General features: G+C 34.7%; 3 protein-coding genes across 3 annotated transcripts; 2 read left to right on the top strand and 1 right to left on the bottom strand.

Moving 5' to 3' along the window:
- Positions 1-1,074: 1,074 nt before the first annotated feature.
- Positions 1,075-2,156, top strand: LOC107427026 (putative pentatricopeptide repeat-containing protein At1g09680). The gene is made up of 3 exons (XM_060811195.1): positions 1,075-1,248; positions 1,619-1,672; positions 1,728-2,156. The coding sequence occupies exons 1-3, from the start codon at positions 1,075-1,077 to the stop codon at positions 2,154-2,156; spliced, it is 657 nt and encodes a 218-aa protein (XP_060667178.1).
- Positions 2,157-9,341: 7,185 nt separating this feature from the next.
- On the bottom strand, positions 9,342-9,815 carry LOC132799388 (uncharacterized). Its single transcript, XM_060811194.1, has one exon. It carries the CDS (start codon positions 9,813-9,815, stop codon positions 9,342-9,344), a length of 474 nt encoding a protein of 157 aa, XP_060667177.1.
- Positions 9,816-18,002: 8,187 nt separating this feature from the next.
- Positions 18,003-24,094, top strand: LOC107427042 (polyadenylate-binding protein 8). The gene is made up of 9 exons (XM_016037376.4): positions 18,003-18,731; positions 21,056-21,174; positions 21,298-21,954; positions 22,051-22,128; positions 22,318-22,407; positions 22,640-22,777; positions 22,929-23,102; positions 23,232-23,438; positions 23,641-24,094. Exons 1-9 carry the CDS (start codon positions 18,482-18,484, stop codon positions 23,884-23,886), a joined length of 1,959 nt encoding a protein of 652 aa, XP_015892862.2. The 5' UTR covers positions 18,003-18,481; the 3' UTR covers positions 23,887-24,094.
- The last annotated feature ends 111 nt before the right edge of the window (positions 24,095-24,205 follow it).

Genomic DNA, 24,205 nt, shown 5'->3' with positions numbered 1-24,205 from the left:
GTCCTCACCTGTATGATAGGACAAAAAAAAAAAATACTTAATTTGTCATCATGGGACATTCTTTTCATTTATATTAGGATGGTAGAAAACTGTAACTTTTTGTAGACTATTACAAATACTTTGTTTTCAATTTATCCTACAATAGGAGCACTAACATTGATATTTTCAAAATTGCAAGATGTAATAGAAAATAGTTTATGTATTACCTATTATATTTCTATTAAATCTTGCAATTATCTTAAAAAAGTACCAATGATGTTAAGATATCCTCATTTATGATGCAAATATTTTGTGTTTTTACTACTTATTATCTTTTTTACCTTTTTGCTCAGTGAAAGAATGTCCTATTTTCTACAAATAAATCATCCGTGATAGAATGTTTTATATGATTATTCTATTCAAACAAATTTTCTCATTCCTATTAATATAAAACTGAAAAAATGATTAATAGATATATATTTTTTAAATTATCATATCATAGCAATCATAAAATCATTTTAATTACAACTATTCCGAGCAAAAAATTAACTATTAGATATTCAAATTTCACATTAAACCACGTGCATCGCACGTGGCCATACCTAGTATTTTATAATAGAAATGGTTCTCCCTCTACAATTTGGTATGAGAGCTTGGTTAGTTTTAGTTCGTTTGTAGTCTAGTGGATCAAATAAGTTAGTCAATTTTGGTGTCTTGCTTGGTATAAAAGAGTGGCATGTAAGAGTTTGTTAAGGATCAAGGCATGAGCATTGGCGACCACAATATTGGAGGAGATGATCAAAGATCGCGGTGATGCATGGGAGGCAGTCTAAGACTGCGGTGGCAAGAGGTGGTCAAGAATCGTTGTTAGTGGAGCTTCATATGATCGTGCACAAGTTGGGACTGTGGAGCTTGTTGTTTGGGACCAAGCTTGTTTAGTGCGTGAGCAAACTGCCAAACCACGATGGATGTCCTACAAAAGATGGAAGGTGTGTGGTAACTCAGTAGTATTGATTATAATATATGTGGTCATTGTATATGGAGTTTTATTTGCAGGGATAGGATCTTTGAAAGATTGTTGGAGGCAATAAGGTTATGTCGCTGGTGAATGTCACTGCTTTGATGAAGTGGAAGATCAAATCTAGTAAGGCATGTTGGCAATTAAGACCAGTGAAGCAAAAACCATCGAGACGGGCAATATATCAGCGACAATGTCGTCTGTCGGTCACCGGTGACACCGATAGGGGGAGGAAGAAGTTTCTGTCAGAGGTGCCAGAGAAATGTCGCCGGAGTTGAAGGATGCCATCTAAATCATCAGAAATCGGTTGGAGTTTTGGTTTTTGGGTGGATACCGATGGAAACAAAATGGATAAGCCGGTTGTCGGTGGAAATCTCTGTCGGGCCTCTCTCATCTGATCCTTGGTGGAAATTTATTCGGTTTTTCAGCCTCAAACTCTCGGCCTTCCTCAACTTACTGTGTCTCTTCGCAAACCCAATTCACAAAATTGACTTTTAGCTTGAAAGGTCAATGCTTTATATCTTTTTGCGTTTGTTTTCTATGCTTTATATATTTGAAAAATGATTTGGTTGGAGTTTTGAGAATGTTTAATCTGAATGGGAAATTTTGGGGGGTGTTCAGATAATCAGGAAATGGAAGAAGAAAGGTCTTGGCTCTGATGGGAAACACAAAGTTGTAAATTTTGTTCCACTGGTTCACAGCTTGAGCACCAAAAAAATGTTTGCTATAGCTGATGATGTCTTGCTTGAGTGACAAATTGTATAAAGATAGTGAAGTTAAAGAAGCCCAGTTGGTGTTTGATGAAATGGGGAAGTGGGTTTTGCATCCCATTGTTGTTAGTTTCAATACTTTGATTAATGGGTACTATAAATCAAGGAATTTAGAAGAGGGTTTTAGATTGAAAAGAGTTATGGAGGAGAGTAGAACATATGCCAATGTGTTTACTTACAGTGTCTTGATAACTGCATTATGTAAGGAATGCAGGTTGGACAATGCAAATGAGTTGTTTGTTGAAATGTGTCACAGGGGTTTGGTTCCGAATGATGCTACATTTACCGCATTGATTGGTGGGCAGTGCAAGTGTGGGAGGGTTGATTTGGCCATGGAAACGTTTCAGGAAATGTTGAGGAAAAATATTGAACCTGATTTGGTGACATAGAATACACTTATAAATGGCCTTTGCAAGGTTGGGAATTTAAAAGAAGCCAAAAAGCTTGTTGATGCAATGAGTATTAGAGGGTTGAAGCCTAACAAGATCACTTACACTACACTTTTTGATGGATGATCATTGATCGGTTTTGTAAATTGGGTGATGTGAAATTGGGATTTAATTTGCTTAGGGAGTTTTAGAAAGATGGACATGTCCCAAGTGTTGTAACCTATAAAATGCTTATGAATGGACTTTGCAAGAAATGACAGATAAAAAATGCTAATATGCTCTAAGATGCCATGCTTAATTTAGGAGTGGTTCCATATGACATTACCTACAATATTCTCTTAGAAAGGCATTGTAAGCATGGAAATCAACAAGGTTTTCATACACTGCGAAGAGAGAATGGCCTAGTTTCAAATTAGGCAGTTTAGACTTCACTTATAAGTGAATTCAGTAAACATTGTATTTTTTATACTTACAATAATTTTAAATATTTGTGGACTATGATATTGCTTATATTCTAATTATTATATTTTTTTACATTATTTTGCTATATTAATTGTCTCATATAAAAAAATTTGTATTCTAAATTAAATTTTTATAGTTTCTATAATTTTATCGACATTTCCATCGATATCGACATTTCTATCAATATTTCCATAAAATCATACCCTCGACATTTTCATCGATATCGATATTTTCATCACTGATTAAAACTTCCATGAAAGAGATAATATCGAAGCCTATTGGAGATGCCAAGACAGCAAAGGAAGCATGGGATAATTTTTCAGCACTCAAGAAGAAAAGAAAGAATGGCAAGTCAATATTGAGGTGTAGAATTGAAGGATCAATATTGATTTAGAACGTTCTAAAATTAACTAGTATACCTGATATACTTGGTTGGCAAGTAAAGCATTGGAATTTGTGAAAAAAATATAAAATTGAGAATGAGAGCAAAGCATAGAGGAGAAGTCTAGAAGCTTTTAGCAGGCCAAAGCAACCGACTTTGTCAAGTATAAAAGGAATCTTTGGCTTCCATGCTTGGTGAGCTACACAAGTGAGCTCCAAGGAGACTCTCGGTTGGTGTGAATGACATAGCTACTCAATTTGAGTAAAGTAGGCTCCTAGACAAAGAGCTATCATGTCCAAGTTAGTAGTGTCAGGTGTTTAGGTGTCAAGTGTTTCATAGGCTATTATGTCTGTGAGTCCCATTAAATGTATAAATATTTTATGTTTTATCTATCTATTTATTTTGTATAAGTCATTAATATAATAGAAATGGTTTATTTCTCCCTCAACAGAGCTTCTATTCTTAAGGATAGTCAGCAAAGCAAAGGTCAATTTGGGCCATGGATTTTGGTTTAACCTATAAAGATTTGGCAAAGGCAATCCTCGGAAATCTACCTCAATCCTAAACCTTACTCTAAATAATGCTTTCAATGTGCTTGATAGTATTGATAATGCTAAAGAGGGCCAGGTGGCAGCTTCTTAGGAGTTGTTTCTTCAAGATAATATAAAGCACCCTCTTGAGGCTTCAAAGCCAAGCACTAGAATTTTTGCTAACCAATTTGGTTCCTCTAAAACTCTATTTGATATCTCTAATTTTCAGGTTAAAAAGCATTTTGTAAGGTTTTGTTGCCTTTGGGAAAGGGAAAGTTCATAAAAGAAAAATTGTTTAAGATAGTCAAGGGCTGAACTACACAAGACTGCTTAAAACTATAAAAGAAAGCATGACAGAAGGCAAGTTAAGCTTGAGAAATCTGGTGCTCATAGACCTTTGGAGGAGAACTCTCCTACTAGTTTCAAAGAGAGTATGGGCCTAATAGCTCTTAATCTCAAGAATAATTTTGAAGGTGATCTTGGTTCTAAGAAGAAGATGAGTTATTGAAGGTTATTTAATCCAAAACCTCCTGATATTGGTCAGAATGATGTTCAGATTCTAGAATTTGATTGTATTTTTTTATAGCATGCTAAAAGTAAAGCTTTTGATGAAATTGTTGTTACAGATGCCTTTTAGACTTTGGTCTCTATCTCTTCTTTATTTCTTAATCATGAATATTCTTTTGTGGAATGTATGGGGTGCTGGTATTGTTGTTTTTGCTGGATTTGTTCGAAATTATATTTCTCGATATGATGTTTACATTTTGGTTCTTATGGAGACTCGAGTTAGTGGTATTCAAGCTGATAAGAGTACTACTAATATTGGACAGCCTAAAGTTATAAAGATTGATTCCATAAGGTTCTGTGGTGGTATTTGGCTGCTATGGAAGGATAAGAGATTAGATATTGAATTAATCTTTCCTTCCAACCGAATAATAAATGTGCTTATTAAAATCATGGAAGATAGGGTAAATATATTTTCACTGCTCTCTATGCTTGCCTAGTTCCTCATATTAGGAATAAAATTTGGGGTACTCGTAACGATCAATAAGATCAATTCCTTTCTTTTTGGGTCATCCCTCTCTTGTGGATGCTAAACTCAAACCCTTTCATTTTAAAATAGCCTCAATGCAGCATGATCAATTTAATAAGTTTGTCATTTTGAAATTCCACAACTCTAATGGTCAGGTCTTGCAGCAAATTGACTTATTTCAATAGAGCATGAGGAAATGGATGCTAGTATCATATACACAGCGGAAGCCTGATCGAGATTGAATAAAGTGTGCAATAAATTATGTCATTATCCATAAGTTTACTAACCTTTAGCGTAGAACCTTCCAAACTATTTTCTAAGTGACAGATTTGCGTGTGGGTGCACCTGATCACAAAAGAAACAAGCAGATTAATCTGAAAAAACCTCTGAAACTCACAGTTTCTATTTTTTCTCTCAAGGTGTTTTATTTTCTACTGAGATTCTAAATCTCTAGAAAATAATACGTTAAACTTATTAACTGGAGGGTAATAAACAGTATATTTATAAACTGCTAACCCTAATCCTCCTAGGGTTTAATAACACCTTAGGCCCAATTAATGGGCTCCTTCTTGTATCTTAATAATCAATTACATAGGCTCTGTCAATTAATGAGCTGGTTTGGGGATCCTATGGCTCATTATTAATCAAGGCTCCTAATCATGGATTAGCTTGCTCCAAGAGCATTAATCCAACAATCTCCCACTTGCTCTGAGCAAGCCTGGGACTGTGATCTTATCTGGTGCTATTCCACTAAAAGCCCAGATGTGAACTCCAAGATTAATAATATTTATATTAAATGTATTTTTCCTTTGTAAAATATTAATAATTAATTGATAATAATTTCTGTCAATCAATTAATTATTTATTCTCTTAACTTATCAGTTTCTCTAACGGATCCAATGCACTGGCTAGTGACTTTCAACATCCGAGTACCGAAACATGTCAAGAGGTTATTTCATACAAATTCCTTTTTGTATATTTCATAAATACTTAGCAATCAAAGGACCATGATTCCCAAATCATCAAGATATTGGCCGTTCAAAAATAGACCTCACCTATTGATAATTCAAAGAACCATAGTCACTTAATTACCTATTATAATATACTCAGGATTAAGAAAAATAACATATCTAATATCGCCTGAGAATTAATACATTTCACAGAAATTTATCCTTAATTAAATCTCTTACGATCCTCTCAGAATGACCATAATTCATTCAAATATTTTATAATAACCAAGACAAATTATTTCATAAAATATTGCAGTCTAAATAAAGTGCCCAACTTTATTTAACAACTGTGAAATAGTTCATTAATTATGAGAACCTATGACCATGTCTTCTATAGACATATCCATATGATCATATACTACATAATTAATCTGGACCTTATACGTAAAATAAAACGTGCATAAGAATTGAAAATCCATACATTAAATCAGAAAATGAAATTACAATTAGTCTTGCTGCTAGAGCATAAATGTAACCAACTCCCACTTACTCTAAAGTAAATCTGGAATCCTCTTAAGACCCATACAATTTACATGCTTCTCAAACACACGTTCAAGAAGAGTCTTAGTAAAAGGGTCTGCTAGGTTCTCCTCAGATCCTATCTTAGTAACCACTGTATCTCCTCTATCAATGAAATCACGGATCAAGTGGTACTTTCTTAATATGTGTTTCTACTTTTTGTGAGGCCTGGGTTCTTTGGACTGTGTTACGACCCCATTGTTATCACAGTAAAGGGTAATGGGCCGATCTGCACCTGGTATCACATGGAGATCTAAAAGAAATTTCTTAAGCCATACAGCTTCCTTTGCAGCTTCAGATGCAGCTACATATTCAGCTTCAGTTGTGGAGTCAGCAACACAAGTCTGTTTAACACTCCTCCAACAAATGGCTCCTCCATTTAGGATAAACACATATTCTGATGTTGATTTACTAGAATCAATATCCCCTTGAAAATCAGAGTCCGTATAACCAAGGGTTTCAAGACTCCCACTGGAATACACCAACATATAATCCCTCGTTCTCTTTAAATACTTGAGTATATGTTTCACGGCAGTCCAGTGTTCTGATTGGTACCGGCTTACTACTCCCACCCCATGGCAGATATCTAGCCTGGTATATGGCATGGCATACATGAGACTACCAACAGCCGAAGCATAAGGTTTCTTACTCATGAGTTCTTTCTCTTCAGGAGTTTTTGGTGATTGCTCCTTAGAAAGATGAATTCCATGTCTGAAGGGTAGAAGTCCCTTTTTGGAATTTTCCATGCCGAACCTGGTCACTATTTTATCAATGTAGGAAGCTTGGGATAGAGCTAACATCTCTTTTTCCAGTTTCGTAAAAGTTTGATTCCTAGAATATAGTTAGCTTCACCCAAGTCCTTCATATCAAACTGCTCTTTCAGGTAACCCTTTACGTCTGACAACACTTTCACACTGTTTCCAATTAACAAAATGTCATCTACATAAAGAACCAGAAAAACAACCACTATTCTTTGAATCTTTTTATACACACATGGTTCATTAGGGCTTTTCTCAAAACCATATAATTTGATAACTTGATCAAACATGATGTTCCATGATCTGGATGCTTGCTTAAGTCCATAAATAGACCTATGTAACTTGCAAACCATGTGCTTTTGACCTTTTGTTATTAACCCTTCCGGTTGCTGCATATAAATTTCCTTTTCCAGCTTCCCATTTAGAAAAGCTGTTTTGACATCCATTTACCAGATCTCATAATCGAGAGCTGCTGCTACAGCTAAGAGAATCCAGACAGATTTAAGCATGGCTACTGGAGAAAAGGTTTCATCATAATCGATGCCCTCTTTCTAGGTGTAACCTTTTGTCACCAATCTAGCTTTAAAGGTTTCAACCTTCCCATCTGGTCCTCTCTTTCTCTTGTAGATCCACTTACGCCCAATTGGTTTTACCCCTTTAGGTGCTTCTACAAGAGACTGGACTGAGTTAGAATCCATAGATTCCATCTCACGGTCCATGGCCTTTCTCCATTCTCGTACATCAACATCCTCCAATGCCTCTCTGTATGTGGTAGGGTCGTCATCAGGACTATCCAAAATGACTTGATAAGTCTCTCCTAATAAGGCATACCTTGCAGGTTTACGTATCATTCTCCCACTACGAGTTTGCTGCACTGGTTATTGTACATGTATAGGAGGATCCAAGTTTTGTGGTTCAAGTGGATTATCAATCTCTTCATTATATCCTTGTTCTTGAGTTTCTTGAATTTGGTCCCGAGCTATTTTATGTGTTTGTTCACCTTCGGGTACATTTTGTACATTTTCCCCTCTTTGAACATCAACAAGAAACATGGGTGGAAAAATAGGAGTTTTTGGTGGATCTCAAATTGAGTCAAGCTCTTCAAGAACCACTTTACTCTTAGCTTTAAAATTGTTCATATAATCCTCTTCTAAGAAAGTGGCATTAGTATTTACTATCACCTTTTTTTCCTTTGGATTGTAAAATATTCCACCTCTCGTTCCCATAGGGTAGCCAATAAATATACACATTTCTGTATGAGATTCCAATTTATGAGATTTTTATGCTAAAACATGTGCTGGGGCACCCCAAATCCGAATATGGTTTAAGCTGGGCTTGCGCCCTTTCCATAATTCTGTGGGTGTCTTTGAAACAGATTTAGATGGATCCAAGTGTAGTATGTATACAGCTATTTCTAAGGCATATCTCCAAAACGATTCAAGTAATGATGATAACTAAGCATCGACCTCACCATATCTAAAAGGATTCTATTTCTCCTTTCAGAGACTCCATTTTGCTGGGGCGTTTCAGGAGATGATAATTGAGAAATGATCCCCTCTTTAGCCAAGTAAGATTTGAACTCTCCAGACAAGTATTCACCGCCTCGGTCAAACCGAAGCTGTTTGATATGGACACCTAATTGCTTTTCTACCTTAGCCTTATACTCTCGAAATTTATCAAAAGCTTCAGACTTATGGCGCATTAGGTAAACATAATCATATCTTGAGTAGTCATCAGTAAATGTGATGAAATACTCATACCCGCCTCTTGCTTGAACGCTCATTGGTCCACATACATCAGTATGTACCAATTCCAATTGTATGGTGGCACGATTTCCTTTGGCCTTGAAAGGCCTCTTTGTCATTTTACCTTCTAAACATGATTTACATACTAGTATAGGTTCAAAGATCAAGGAATTTAAAATTCCATTTTTAACCAAACCATAAATCCTATTAGAATTAATATGACCCAATCGTAAATACCATAGATAGGTTTCATTTGAAACCTTCCTTTTCTTAGATAAGGGAAGTTGCTCATCATCATTAATTTCAATGGCATTAATACTATAAGAAAAAAGAGTTAAAAAATATAGACCATTCATCAATAATCCGGAACAAATAAAAGTATTATTACTCTTTATTGAAACTGAGGAATTAAACTGTACTATTAAACCATGTTCAACTAAACAACTAACAGAAACCAAATTCCTCTTAAAATCTGGAACAAATAAATAGTCTAATAAACTTAAAATTTTATTATCAAAATATAACTCCACTAGTCCTACTGCCATTACAGAGACATATTCTCCGTTTCCCAACTTTAAGCTTCTTTGTCCTTTATTGAGTGGGCTGCTTTGTTTGAACCACTGCAAAGAGTAACAAACATGGTTAATGGCTCCTGAATCAATGATCCATTTGTCATTGTAATTCTCCACTAAACAAGCCTCAACAACATTTAGACTACCCATACCTGATTTAGGACAGTCCTTTTTTCAGTGACCTTTCTGTCCGCACTTGAAGCACTTGCCTTTCGGCTTCTTCATTGCAGCCGGTTTGACAGCTGGACCTATTTCCTTCTGCTTCTTGTTCTTCTTTCCACCCTTAGGCTTCCCTTTAGGCTTTGAAGAACTTTCAGCATGATAAGCACTTTCTTGCTTCCCGAGAGACCTTTCAGCACTCTCAAGCTCGTGCATCAGTTCAACAGGAGTAAGCTTTAGTTTGTTCATATTATAGTTCATTTTGAACTGACTAAAGCTATTTGGTAGAGATTCCAAGATCATGTCTATCTTCATCTCTTGTTCCAGCTTAGCCCCCATCACTTCCGCAGTACTGATGTGCGCCATCATCTTTAAACAATGGTCCCGCACACTTCTTCCAGTCATGCGAGTGTTCATTAATGCCCCTATAGCTGCTTGTCTAGCAGTATTGCTACTTTTAGCAAACATCCCATCTAGAGTCTGAATCATTTCTGACACACACTCCAGACTATCAAGTTGCTTCTACAAATGTTCTACAACGCTGGCAAGAATATAACAGCGAGTTGTTATATTTGCCCGTTGCCAATCTGCAAATTGCTTCTTAGTTTCCTCTGAAGCATTAGCAGCGGGCTCCTGGGGTTTCGGAGTTGTTGTAATGAATTTAATTCTCTCAAAATCAAGGACAATATAGAGATTGGTTTTCCATAGGTCGTAGTTATTTCCATCCAATGGTTTTTTATTCAAAATTGTAGCTAGAGGGTTAAAGGATGCCATTTTCTGAAAATTAAAATGCACACATATTAACACTTAATCAATACAACAAACATACAAATATGTAGATCCCTTAAACTACTTATTATTAATATTTATTGCAACAATAATTTAATTTCCATTACAAATACTTACGTTGGGTAAAACATTTGTAATAAATTAAATTTTGAACATGGTATATTTTAATGTCCTACTAAGTTAGCTCCCAGGAAAGGTGAGGTGGGTTTCAGACTCCTTAAAAAACTACCTCCTTAAACAGAGCCTTCTTAGATAACCCCAAAATATACCACTCAAAATTGATTAAAAAATTAAAACTTTTTGAACCCGATATGTATAGTGTCCTACCAAGTCAACTCCCAGGAAAGGTGAGGTGGGTCTCAGACTCCTTAAAAACCTACCTCCTTAGACAAAGTCTTCTCAGATAATACAAACACACATTATTCAAAATTAATTTTAAAATCAACCATTGTTTCAATAATCTTTGGGCTTTTAATAACACTAACAGAGCCTCGTTGGGAGGATTACTAATGTCATTAAAATTGAATGTAATAACCATTAATTTTAATTTCAAAATTATCTTTAATATCTAAGTATTGTCGACATTGGGCCGTACAACCTTATTAAAATTTTGAAATTATTTTAAATCCAATCCAATAAAATCTGGTCATGTTTATCCGTTGAGGCATCACATAACCATTTTATTATTGAACCCTTAATGGAGCCCGCAGGTCTCAAATTAATTAAATTAATTCTTTAAAACCTTCACCCATTCAATATTTTACATTAATTAATTAGGATTTTCCATAATAATATTATCTAGATAAAACAAATATTATTATGCACATGTATATATCAAATGATGCATGTACATGTATATATCAAATGATGCATGTACATGTATATATTAAATGATGCAATTATATGGCACCACCTATTCTAAATGACATGTTAAGCACATATCACATGTTATATCCCTATAATTTAAACAATTATAAACATAGAATAATTAATAGGCCATAATCCATGGTTTCCTAGAAAAGAAAAATTACAAGCCCAATAGGCCCAAAAAGTTCAACTTAATATCTTACCCGTACTTCTTCTTTTCTTCAGATCTTGCAAGTCAATGGGGTGTGGGTCAAGTTAGAATTGGTTTATAGGGTTTTTAGCCCAAAAAACACAAAACCCTAACAAGTCCCCTATTGATCCCGAGCACCAAAATTGCCGCCAGTCGCCACACAAAACTCGGATCACCATGAAATTTTACAGGAAGGTAGATACCCAAGTAAAGAATCTACCCACAAAACATCATCAAAATTAGATCACGCACGCGCCTCCACGTGCCTGGTGAATTCAGGCGCGTGAATCCCACTCTCAGCCGCTTTGAGTGGCGCGTGCAGGTGCTTCCGGCGATCGTTCTCTTCCCACCGATCCTCCTTCGTGTCCTTCAACTTCTTATGATGTTGATCTATCAAGCCGCAGCTCCAATATACATGAAAAATGATGAACAACAACGAGTATACAGTTTTTTTTCGGGTACTTTTACATATTTTTCCAATAAATCCGAATTTACATTAAAAAAAAATTCAAATAAAATTGCAGGAAAAATAAATAAGTAAATCAATCAAGGAGGAAACCCTAATCTTATGATTAGCCTCCTTGTTACATCCCCAAAAAAAAAATATACAAGCAAAAATCTACCATGGATTAAAGCCAAAACCAAATCATTCATTCATAATAAAAAATAATAAATAACATGTATAATAGAATCCTAGGTGCCATATATCTAATATACATCATATATACATGAAAAATAAAAAATGGATTAGTTTTATCACACACCGATTCAATCACGGCTCTGATACCAATTGCTAGTATCATATACACAGCGGAAGCCTGATCGAGATTGAATAAAGTGTGCAATAAATTATGTCGTTATCTATAAGTTTACTAACCTTTAGCGTAGAACCTTCCAAACTATTCTCTAAGCGACAGATCTGCGTGTGGACGCACCTGATCACAAAAGAAACAAGAAGATTAATCTGAAAAAACCTTTGAAACTCACAGTTTCTGTTTTTCCTCTCAAGGTGTTTTATTTTCTACTGAGATTCTAAATCTCTAGAAAATAATACGTTAAACTTATTAACTGGAGGCTAGTAAACAGTATATTTATAGACTGCTAACCCTAATCCTCCTAGGGTTTAATAACACCTTGGGCCCAATTAATGGGCTCCTTCTTATATCTTAATAATCAATTAAATGGGCTCTGTCAATTAATGAGCTAGTTTGGGGATCCTACGGCTCATTATTAATCAAGGCTCCTAATCATGGATTAGCTTGCTCTAAGAGCATTAATCCAACAATGGAATAGGCAAGTTTTTGGAAAATTTTCTTCGAAAAAAGAAGGTTGTTGGCCAAGTTGGGTGGGATTCAAAAAAAGCTTTGTTTAATGTTGGTTCCTTCCTTCTTAGTCTTGAGCAATAGCTTATTTCTAATTTTAATGTGATTTTAGATCAAAAAGAGTGCCTATGAAAGCAAAAGTCACATTACAATTGATTTTGAAATGGTGATAGAACACCAAGTTTTTCCACCTCGTTGCTCTGATTTGTAGAAGGAAGAGGAAAGTTGATTTACTAAAAAACAAGGAAAGGAGTTAGGCTTTCAACAAGAACATTCTATCGAGTATAGCTATCTCTTTCTTCAAAAACTTTTATTCTCATGAAGTTTTTAATACTCAAGCTCAACCTCTGCCTAATATGTTTCCTAGTATTAATGTGGCTGACTTAAATGTTATAAATGGACGTATCAAGGAATGGGAGATCAAAAATGCCTTGTTAATATAGGTCCTTTGAAGACTTTTGGAGCTGATGCTCTGCCTGTTGCTTTTTTGTAGCATTAATGGCATTTGGTTGGTAAGGAAGTTTGTGATCTAATTTAAAATTTTTTTATCTCTGGTTATTTGCCCAAGGGGTTTTAGTGATACCCTTATATTTGTTATTCCCAAGATTGACTAACCTTAAAATATGGTGAATTTAGGCTTACAAGCCTCTGCAATACTTTATATAAGGTCATCAATAAAGTTATTGTGAGAAGACTCAGACAAGTTATGGGTAAAACTATCTGTCTTACTCAGGCAAGCTTTCACCCTAGCAGGCAAATTATTGACAACATTGTTATTGCTTAAGAAATGTTAAACCTCTTCAGCAAGTCCAAGTCCAAGTCAAAGAAATTTTTTATCATGTGGAAGATAAATATGGAGAAGTCCTTTTATAGGCTTAATTGGAATTTTGTTGAAGCCACCTTGAAGTAGTTTGGTATTGCTAATAGCTGGATCAGTTTAATTATGCAGTGTGTTAGAGTTGAAAGCACTCGAGTTGTGTGGAATAGAAAATTAACTCAATCATTTTCCTCTACTAGAGGTGTTACACAAGGGGGTCCTCTTTCTCCTTATCTCTTCAGACTCTGCATTGAAAAGCTTTCCCATATCATCTTTAATCAAATTTCAGTTGGGAATTAGAGAAATTTAAAAGTTTTAAAAATGGTCCAGGGGGTTTCTCACCTCATGTTTGCTGATAACCTTATTATTTTCTCCGAAGCTTCTGTTGATCAAGTTAGTCTTGTGCTTTCTCGATAAGTTCTATCTTGGCTTTGACAAAAAATTAATACTCAAAAACCAAAGCTCTTTTTTTTCTAAGCACATTTTTGGTAGTGTTAAAAGGCAACCTGCAGTATGATTAATATCTTTATTGTACCTTAGTATGTATCTTTCTGCTAATATCTTAGCAACATCAATTTTAATGTTGTTCTTGATAAGATAAAAGTTAAGCTAAGCAATTGGCAGTCTAATGTCTCCTTTGCTGTTAGGTAAAATCTGTTTTATGTTCTGTTCCTTCTTATCACGTCCAGACTCCTAACTTTCCTAAGTATATCTATGATAAGATTGATAAAGTTAATAGGTACTTCATTTGGTAAGGTTTTGACAATGACAAGAAAATCCACCTCACAATTGGCCTACCATTTGTAAATCTCAGGCCTATGGTTGTTTGAGAATTAAAAAAGCTTATAGTATGAATTAGGTTTTCCTTATGAAATTAGCTTGGAGGCTCATTCAAAATTCTAACAATCTTTGGGTTAAAATTCTTAGAGATAAATATCATTTTAATCGTACTACCTATAAATTTGAAACTAGTAAGAGTATCTATTCTTCTAAAGGAAAATGAATCAAGCTTGGCCTGAGTTTGCTTCAAAAAGGCCTTTCATGGCTTATTAAAAATGGTAATAAATCTTATTTCTAGGTTGATAATTGGGGTAAAGGTCATAGTCTAAAAGATTGTAATCTTGACAATCTGAATACCGACTGGAATCTAAAAAATGCTAAGGTTATTAGTTCAGGTTCTCAGCAACTTGATAAGTTAAGGAAATTAATCCATTATGATCTCCTGAAGGATATTATTACTATTCTTTTCTTTGTTGACTCTTCCATGGAAGATGCTTTAATTTGCTTCATTTTTCCAATGGCAGCTTCACAGTTAAGTTTGCTTACAATTATCTAGAAAACATTCCCAATATGGACTCTTAAGTGGCATTGGAATTGCATTTGGAAGTTGGAAGTCATACCTTGGGTTTTATACGTTTTGTTGGTTGTTGGTACATGGCAAATAGCTTACGAATGTTGGCAGATTTCATAAGGGTATGTACAGTTCTACCTTTTACTCACTTTGCCATTCTAATAAAGAAAATTTCTCTTCATATGATGTGTGATTTTCGTTGTACTAAAGGAATGTGCCTTGCCCATAAGGTTCTTGACTTTGATGCTAATTCCTTCCTCTATGACTGGTCTGATTGGATTTCTATGAATTTTAAAGGTAAATATAAAGTGGATTGCAATATTAATTGGAATGCCTTATTTGCAATGGGATGTTGGCTTATTGGAAATGGAGGTGCAAAGCCATCTTTGATGCCTCTTTTGTTTGGCCTGCTAATTCTAAACGGGTCATTGTAAAGTACACCTTGGATATGGCTTCTACCTTGAAAAGTAGTATTGGCAAAGTTCCTAGCACATATGGATCAAATAGCACCCTCCATTTGATGGTTTGGTTAAGCTCAACACATGATGGTAACCTTAAATCTGGTCTCATTTCTACTGGTGATGGTGTGGTTATAAGGGATGTAATAATCATTGGATCTTTGGCTTCTATACTAATATAGACAGAATTAGCTGTGTTTTAACTGAAATATGGGGTTTGTATTATGTTCTAAGCTCGCCAATCAAAGGAAGTTCTCAAATGTTCTAGTGAAGATTGAGTCTGCTTTGGTGGTGTTCCTTGGATAGCATAGGGAGTTCAAGACAACCACCTTTGTTTTACCATTGTCAAGAACTGTCAACCCTTTTTCAGTCTCAACTTTGGATTCTTAATCAAGCATGTTTTAAGAGGAAGCAACTTTATTGTTGATGATATTGCTAATCTAAGTCATAGATTTGAGGTTGGCCTGCATTCATTTGATGTTCCTCCTCCAAATATTGCTCATTTGTTAGCTCAAATTACATGGGAAAACTATCTTCTCGTGTAGTTTCTTTGTAGTTTTCTTTCTTTCCATTTGCCCTTTTGATAAAAAATAATAATAATAATACTTAGAGGAGTGAATGAGCTACTGTTGACCAAGTGAGAGAGATATTCCCAATTATACCAACACAGCCGGAGTGAGCAGATTATCAAATCCAAATGAGCTCAAAGCTATAGCATATGCAAGCCTTACCAAAACTGTTGTACATTTTTCAATTCACCTATGAAAGATTTGGTTTGAAAATCATATTACCTTTAATATTTACACTATGGTATTTTTCTAAAAATAAGAAATACTACAAATCATCTAATTATCGTTAAACTTTATCAAATTATAAATAATTAGATTAAAATTTTGCACTTTAGTATTTTCTTATTCGATATTTTGATAGTTTAATATCTGTTATATAAGATAATTATTAAGTTTTGTTAGTTAAAGTAAAAAAAATAAAAAAAAATCCAAATTGCAACAAATTGAGAAGTAAAAAAAAAAAAAAAAAATTTGAGGGTCCAAATTACTAATTTGAAAAATTAAGGGTTTCAATTTCAAAACCTTGAAACTAGAAGATGCCAAAATATAATTAACCCAATTTTTTTTGTTTTTTAAACTTTCTGGTCTTTGTGTTATGTATGAATTAAAAGTTCAAAATAATAATAATAATAAACATGTGTCTTACTAAATGTCTGGGACAAATTTTATATATTTCACACTATCAATTTTTTCAGCTATAGTCTTATGTATCATTCAATATTGATTAACCGATGAAGAATGCAAACAAATTTACGTCATTTGTTGTTTTTCAAACTCCCCTTTTACAATTATAATAGTTTTGTGTAGAGTTTGTTAAAAATGACACAACATTTGAAATTCATGATATTTTAGCTATGTTTAGTGAATATCATTATTTAATTTTACCGCTTAACTCACTTATTTACAACTCTACAAAAATAATTAAAATAAGAGCAAGACAGAAAAGAAAAATGCAAATCAACATATGGAAATAGAATGTAGATTACTAAATTTGGCTATAAGCTAATATAAAATGTTCTGGTAAGTTTCAAAACGACAAGTTGATACTAATAAAACGGGGAGGTTTTGCTTCCAGTGATTAAAGGTGTCCTGTTTTCACCAATTAAAAAAATTAAAGGTGTCCTCTTCCGATTTCTTGCAGTTAAATTGTCTATGTATAGGATGGAAACAAAGAACATTCACCTCTGATTATATATATATATATATACATATATATGTATATATGTATATATGTATATATATTACATGTATATGTTCATTATGATACTATCATTTAAAGACCAACAAAATTATGATGCTATGATTTACAAATTGGTGTACACTTTACTAATTTTTTTAACAATTTATTATTAAAAAGTGTACATCACAAAATATATGTTATTATATAATAAGAAAAAAAGTTATTTGTTAACAATCAAATATTAACGAGATTTATTTGTTATATTAATAAAAAAAGTTACTAATAAAAATAAATATCACTATTTAATAATTACCATTTTAATATGAATTAACTGCAATGATAAATAGTAAAATTTATATAATATGGTGTTATATAAGGATATTCTTTGCTAATTTCATTTGTTTTATTTTATTTTATTTTTTTGGTTGGGAGAACATTAATTTATTTTTTAATTTGTAATATATATATATTTTTTAATAAAACATGTAACGTTTTATTGTTCCCCTAATTTTATTGTTCAATAAAATATATCTAACGATGAAAGCTAGTTTCCGTAGTTAAATATTTTTAATTATATCATGAATGTATAGGTTCGAATTATATAGAAATGGATTTAAGATATTTTATAATATTCAAAAAATAAAAAATAAAATATAAAATATACCTAAGCGATGGAATGGAAGCTAAACTGTATAATCATATGTTCCACGGAGTTTCAAATAGATAGTCTTGAATGTTTAGTCCAAATTCCTAACTCCAATGTAAGAAAGAAATTCTATGGATGTTGAAGTAACTAATCAACAATTCATTTATTAAAAATAACAAATCATTCCCCAAAAAAAAAAAAAAAAAATTAGGAAATTCACAAGGAATTATGTTGTTTTTGAATGGTAAAAACCACGCACTTATAGAGCGCGTGGAAAACCAGAAAGGCAGAGCAGACGCACCTTATCTAAAGAAAATCTACGGTTACGAGTTGCAGTTGATAATAATAAAATGATAATCCACGGAATCCAGATGACCTCGTCGTCTGGGTCCACACACACAATCAGATCCAACGGCGGAGATCTCGCCTTTAGCACATCCTAGGGTTTCTACTCAACCCTTCACACACCTCTCTCTTAAAAACTCTCTCACCTCCAAATCAAACTTCCCTTTAGTGGCAGTTTCAGCTGCTCTCGGAAACCCACTTTCCCTTTTTATCCTTCTTCGTCTCTCTCTCTCACTCTCTCTCTATCTCTCTTTAATCTATCTCACGCGCCGCCGCCTCAATCGGCGGCCACTATATCCTTCCAGTCGGATCTCCGACCATTTATTCTTCCATTTCCTTCCCTCTCCTCCACTATCAAAATTATCCCAGAAAAAAAATTGCCCAAAAAAGAAAAAATTTCTATCGGTGTTCTTGTTCATTGTTGAAGAGTTCGGTGTTGCATTTTTTTTGTTAGGGTTTCTATTTTTTTTTTTCTTCCTAGGGTTTGTTTCAGAATAACAAAGAGGAGAGGGAAGAAAAAAAAAAAATTAGAAGAAAAAGCGAAAACAAATAGAAAAAAGAAAGCTCGGATTTTGTTTTGTTGTTTTTGTTTTTGTCGGTCTTTCTTTTTTCAGTGGAGAGATGGCCCAAGTTCAGGTTCAGCCTCAGAATGCGATATCGGGAGCAAACGCCGCAGCGGCAAACGGCGGGGCCAATCCGTTTGTGACGACGTCCCTGTATGTGGGAGATCTTGACCCGAATGTCACGGATTCCCAACTCTATGACCTGTTTAACCAGCTGGGTCAGGTGGTTTCGGTTAGGGTTTGCAGGGACTTGACCACCCGGAGATCGCTTGGTTATGGTTACGTCAATTATAGCAATCCCCAAGACGGTTAGTCCTCTCTCTCTCTATCTCTCTCTCTCTATATATATATATGTATGTATGTATGTATATATATATATATATTTATTTATTTATTTATTGGGTGTGATCAAAACTTTATCTTTATGCTTCTGCATATGTATTTTTTTTTAGCTAATTTGGAAGTGAAAATTTTTTGTGCTTTTTTCTGCATAGATATTAAAAGCAGGTTCAACTTGTTGGACTGTTTGAATTCTCTAGCGTAAAGGTTTTTTGATGTTTAAAATTGAATGGAAGTGCCATTTCTTACTCGAGAAAAATGCCTAGGAATGAAATTTTTTTTGGTACGTTATTAGTGAATGTTTGAACCCGCTGATACATTTTTCGATAAGCAAACTATTTGATGTAATGTGCATTTTAGTGCGTAGAAGTGCAAGATTGAAGTGCATTGTGTTTCTTTTCTCAGGTTAAAAAGAATATGTTTGATGGAGACTCCGGTTTGCAATAATGTTCTTGCTTTGTTTTAATAAATGAATTTAATTTTATTGCTTCCTATTATTTGTTGACAAGGTCTAACTTTACCACTTCTAAATCAAGAAGCTATTTGATTACTCTTTGAACTCCTGAACACTACTTTTTTTCTTTTTCCTGTTTGAGGTGATTTAAGGTGAATGCTTTTATGGGTCTTTAACAAGTTCTTAGGTGATACTGTTTGACGTGATATTTGCATATCTAACTATTTAAGTATTATTACCTTCAACTTAATTATTAGTTTTACTGATTTTCAATGCCAAAATATCTATCTCAAAATTAGATATTTGCCAAGATCCTCTATGTATGGTATGTGGATTCCTGCCTTTTCAATATATGCAATAAGTGGAAAGCCTAATTCTACATCTAATAAGAAATTTGAGTAGATAGGCTGCTGGAATAATCAATGCACATGCTTATGGCCAATTGTATCCCTACATGCACATTGAACAGCTGGCAGAAGTTGCATAGTTCCGAGGGATTCATTTGAGTAAGCTCAGTGGTTGTCCCCATTCATTATTCGTCTAACTTAATTGGGTGGATTTGGCTTTTAGACCTACTTGACTGCTTTCTGACTAGCTCTAAATGCGATGCATTCTTTTAAAGTAATAGACCGTTTGAAAAGAAAATATTATATTGGACAAAGTGATGGCATGGCTTTTTAAGTGCTAGAAAGAAACTATCCATCTTTTGGAGGCTAATGGCCTGATACTAAAATTATGATTTCTAAGCACTTATATTTTTTCTAGATTAAGTTATAGCTTTGGTTTAGCCTTCATGGTTTTTCACTGAAAGGACACAATCGATTCTTGCTGTCCTTTTCCTTTTTTTTGTTCCCCATTCGCCCTTGCCAACTGTTCTTTCTGTTTTTGATAGTTTACATAGCCTTTTAAGGTTAATATTTGTTAGCCATATAAGTGCCCAAAGTATACCCTATTTTTTCAGATGTTATTTCCAAAGTAATTTATCTTTTCTACCTTTCAGCACCTGTTCACCAAATCATGCTTTCAAATTATTCTAGTTGGTAGATGAATATTATCTCTCTAATCCTTGAGATATCTCAAAGAGGAAGAACTACATACTATAATTCCTCACACCTGAAGTTGCAAATGGACAGCCTTTGTTTGCAAATCTATTCCATGGTCGTTGCCTCTGGCACAAAGGGCCTTCTAAAGTGTCATAGCAATTGGGTGCATTACACATATTCACCACATGATTTGTTGAATCAAATTTTCTGTCCACAGGGCAAAGAGCCGAACCTCAAAAGGGAGTTATCTTTTGGAAAACCATCACTAGAATTGGTTCAGGTTGTTAATGATTGCTAGGTTCCACTCTTGTTGCCATAGTATATTGCAAATTAGACATGACTATTTATCATGATTCTTGTTATATATATTACAACCAAAGTTTATATGAAGTTGATAAACTTAATTGAAACATTCACACACATGTTTAAGATCTTTTACGCTTGTGAATGAGTTTAGTGTGGTTCTTGTTAGTATTGTAGATTGGAAAACAGTGATTGTTGGTTTATTCACATTGGTGAAGGAGCATTAAGAGAATGCTTATAAAGGTGTTGTTTGCTTTCAAGTGGGATCCAACTGTACCGATTACATTCAGATTTCTCATTTAATGGTTTGAGACTAGAAAATTATTTTTGTGTATGCTTGTTATGGTGTTCTTTTGGCACTTTTAAGTTGTATATGAGGTGGTTGTGAAGTCGGTACAACCTGTATCTGGTGGTTATAATATATCCTCTTCATATGTGTGATATATAAGACTTTATTGGTCTTCCTGATATTTTGAGCTTGAAATGATAATAGCTGCAAGGGCATTGGATGTGCTAAACTTCACTCCTCTCAATGGAAGGCCCGTTAGGATTATGTATTCTCATCGTGATCCTAGCATCCGCAAAAGTGGGGCTGGAAATATCTTTATCAAGGTATTTATATGTGATCGTCGTGAGATTTGGACTACGCTTTTAGTTTTAAAATGTCATGGGTATTGAATTCATATGTTTGATTTTTATGTTGCAACTAACTTTCTTTATTTATGTTGATGGCAGAATTTGGACAAAGGGATTGACCATAAAGGACTGTATGATACATTTTCTGCATTTGGGAATATCCTTTCTTGCAAGGTAGCTACGGATTCATCTGGCCAATCCAAAGGCTATGGCTTTGTTCAGTTTGACAGTGAGGAAGCTGCCCAAAAAGCTATAGAAAAGTTGAATGGAATGCTTTTAAATGATAAACAAGTTTTTGTGGGGCCCTTTCTACGCAAGCAGGAAAGAGAGAGTTCTTCTGACAAATCAAAATTCAACAATGTTTTTGTGAAGAATATGTCAGAATCAAAAACTGAGGAAGATTTGAATGCAATTTTTGGTGAATTTGGACCTCTTACTAGTGTAGTGGTTATGAGGGATGCAGATGGGAAATCAAGATGCTTTGGATTTGTCAACTTCGAAAATGCAGATGATGCTGCTAGGGCTGTTGAGTCTTTGAATGGGAAGAAATTTGATGATAAGGAGTGGTATGTTGGGAAAGCTCAGAAGAAATCTGAAAGGGAAGTTGAACTTAAGCATAGATTTGAACAGAGTATGAAAGAGGCAGCTGACAAATATCAAGGGGCAAACTTGTATGTGAAAAATTTAGATGATAGCATTAGTGATGATAAACTTAAGGAGCTATTTTCACAATTTGGTACGATTACATCCTGCAAGGTGTGTACCACCTTTTCTTATATAGCAAATCCCGTGCACTCTTTTTAATCTGCTGGATGGACCTCATTGTAGATTTTGTTCTTGACAATGTGGCAGGTTATGCGAGATCCAAATGGTATTAGTAGAGGATCTGGTTTTGTTGCATTCTCAACTCCCGAAGAGGCATCTAGAGCTGTAAGTCCTATCATTTTGGTATATGAATGGGGCTTAATTTATCTTCTAAGAACAGAATATAAGAGAAAAAGAAAGCATTATATATGTACTTTCAGTCTTGACATATCATAATCATAAAATTGTTTCTTTATTAAGAAAAGAAATAACAGAATAAGAAAGTAACTTATTTGTTACTTCTAATCATGATAGCTTTTGGAGATGAATGGAAAAATGGTCGTTAGCAAACCTCTGTATGTTGCACTCGCCCAACGAAAAGAAGATAGAAGAGCAAGGTTGCAGGTTTGTTTCTCTACAACCAAAGCCCCTCAATTGATTAGTAAAAGAAATACTGCTTTTTCTGGTATGGGTATAATAAAGCAACAAGGTTAAAGATTGAATTCTCCTTTGGGTGGCATTCTTTAATTTTATTATGCTTTGGATGGACATTTTTTATTAGGCTGTTCTTTTCGTAGTATTACTTTTCAAGTTGTCATTTTTGTGCACATATGGTGGCTTTCTACTGCTTGTACAGGCTCAGTTTTCACAGATGCGACCAGTTGCAATGGCACCTTCAGTCGCTCCTCGCATGCCAATGTACCCTCCTGGTGGTCCAGGTATTGGACAGCAAATATTTTATGGTCAAGCCCCTCCTGCTATCATTCCTTCACAGGTGAGATCTTTACTTGATTTGTTTCGTTTAAACAGTTATATATTTTTCTTTAGCGGGAAATTCATTTTTACAATCTCCATTCTTCTAATATTTTGGGTTAGTACCTTCCTCTCATTCAATTGTACTGCTTTGGATTTCCTCATCTTTACAGCCTGGATTTGGGTATCAACAGCAACTTGTTCCAGGTATGAGGCCTGGTGGGGGTCCCATGCCAAATTTCTTTGTGCCGATGGTTCAACAGGGACAGCAGGGTCAGCGTCCGGGTGGCAGACGTGCAGGGGCTGTCCAGCAAAACCAGCAACCAGTTCCAATGATGCAACAGCAGGTTGTGAGCATTTTATTTTGTTTCTTTTTTGTATATTCTGCATGTATGAGCATTTTATTTTGTTTCATTTTTGTATGTTCTGCATGTATTAAGATTTATGATGTCTTGTTGGCTTATTTTGAATGACAGATGCTTCCAAGGGGGGGTAGAGTTTATCGTTACCCACCAGGCCGTGCCCTGCCTGATGTTTCGATGCCTGGTGTTCCTGGAGGAATGTTTTCTGTTCCATATGACATGGGTGGTATGCCAATACGTGATGCAGCATTGTCTCAACCAATTCCAATTGGGGCTTTGGCTACTGCACTTGCAAATGCGACACCAGAGCAGCAAAGAACAGTGAGAATTTACTAAGCTTAATGTGTTTAATGACTTATTGATGCATCGCTCTATAATTTTACAATTTAATAAGAGGTGAAAAATTACAGGACGAGTGCCATTCTGATACATCTGGACTGAATTTGGGATTTTAATAGCCTTGTAATGACTTTGATTATTAATATTAATCACTAATCTTTACTTGCTGGGTGAAAATTTGTAGATGCTGGGCGAGAATCTTTACCCACTTGTGGAACAGCTGGAACCTGACAATGCAGCTAAGGTTACAGGCATGCTTCTGGAGATGGATCAAACTGAGGTTCTTCATTTGCTGGAGTCACCAGAAGCTCTGAAAGCGAAGGTGGCTGAGGCTATGGAAGTCCTGAGAAATGTTGCTCAGCAGCAGCAGGCTGGTAATGCAGCTGAACAACTGGCCTCATTGTCGCTTAATGACAACCTTGTGTCCTGATAAGTTTAACACGGGCATGTGTTGCTCTTCTAAAACCAATGGATTTGGGACTTGCACTAGGTGTGGGTTTGATACAATTTAAGAGCCTTATTCTGTAGGTTAGACACTGGTAATTGGTTTGTTACGTGAGGTGTTTTTGTTTTTTTGGGAGATTGTAAGTACTGGATTTTTGATATGCTTTATCTATTGCATGGTCTTTTATTTTGGATATTGGTGCTTAAGTCGTTTTTTCTAAGTTCTCAATGCTGTGAATATTGAATCGTAGAGTTGATTATGAGAGGTGTTACACTGGATCGATGAACGGATATATTCATTGACA

The sequence above is a fragment of the Ziziphus jujuba genome, chromosome 9 (genome assembly GCF_031755915.1).
Source record: "Ziziphus jujuba cultivar Dongzao chromosome 9, ASM3175591v1".
Taxonomy (NCBI): Eukaryota; Viridiplantae; Streptophyta; class Magnoliopsida; order Rosales; family Rhamnaceae; genus Ziziphus; species Ziziphus jujuba.
Note: the sequence above shows the minus strand (reverse complement) of the source record. Positions and strands in the feature narration are given on the sequence as shown.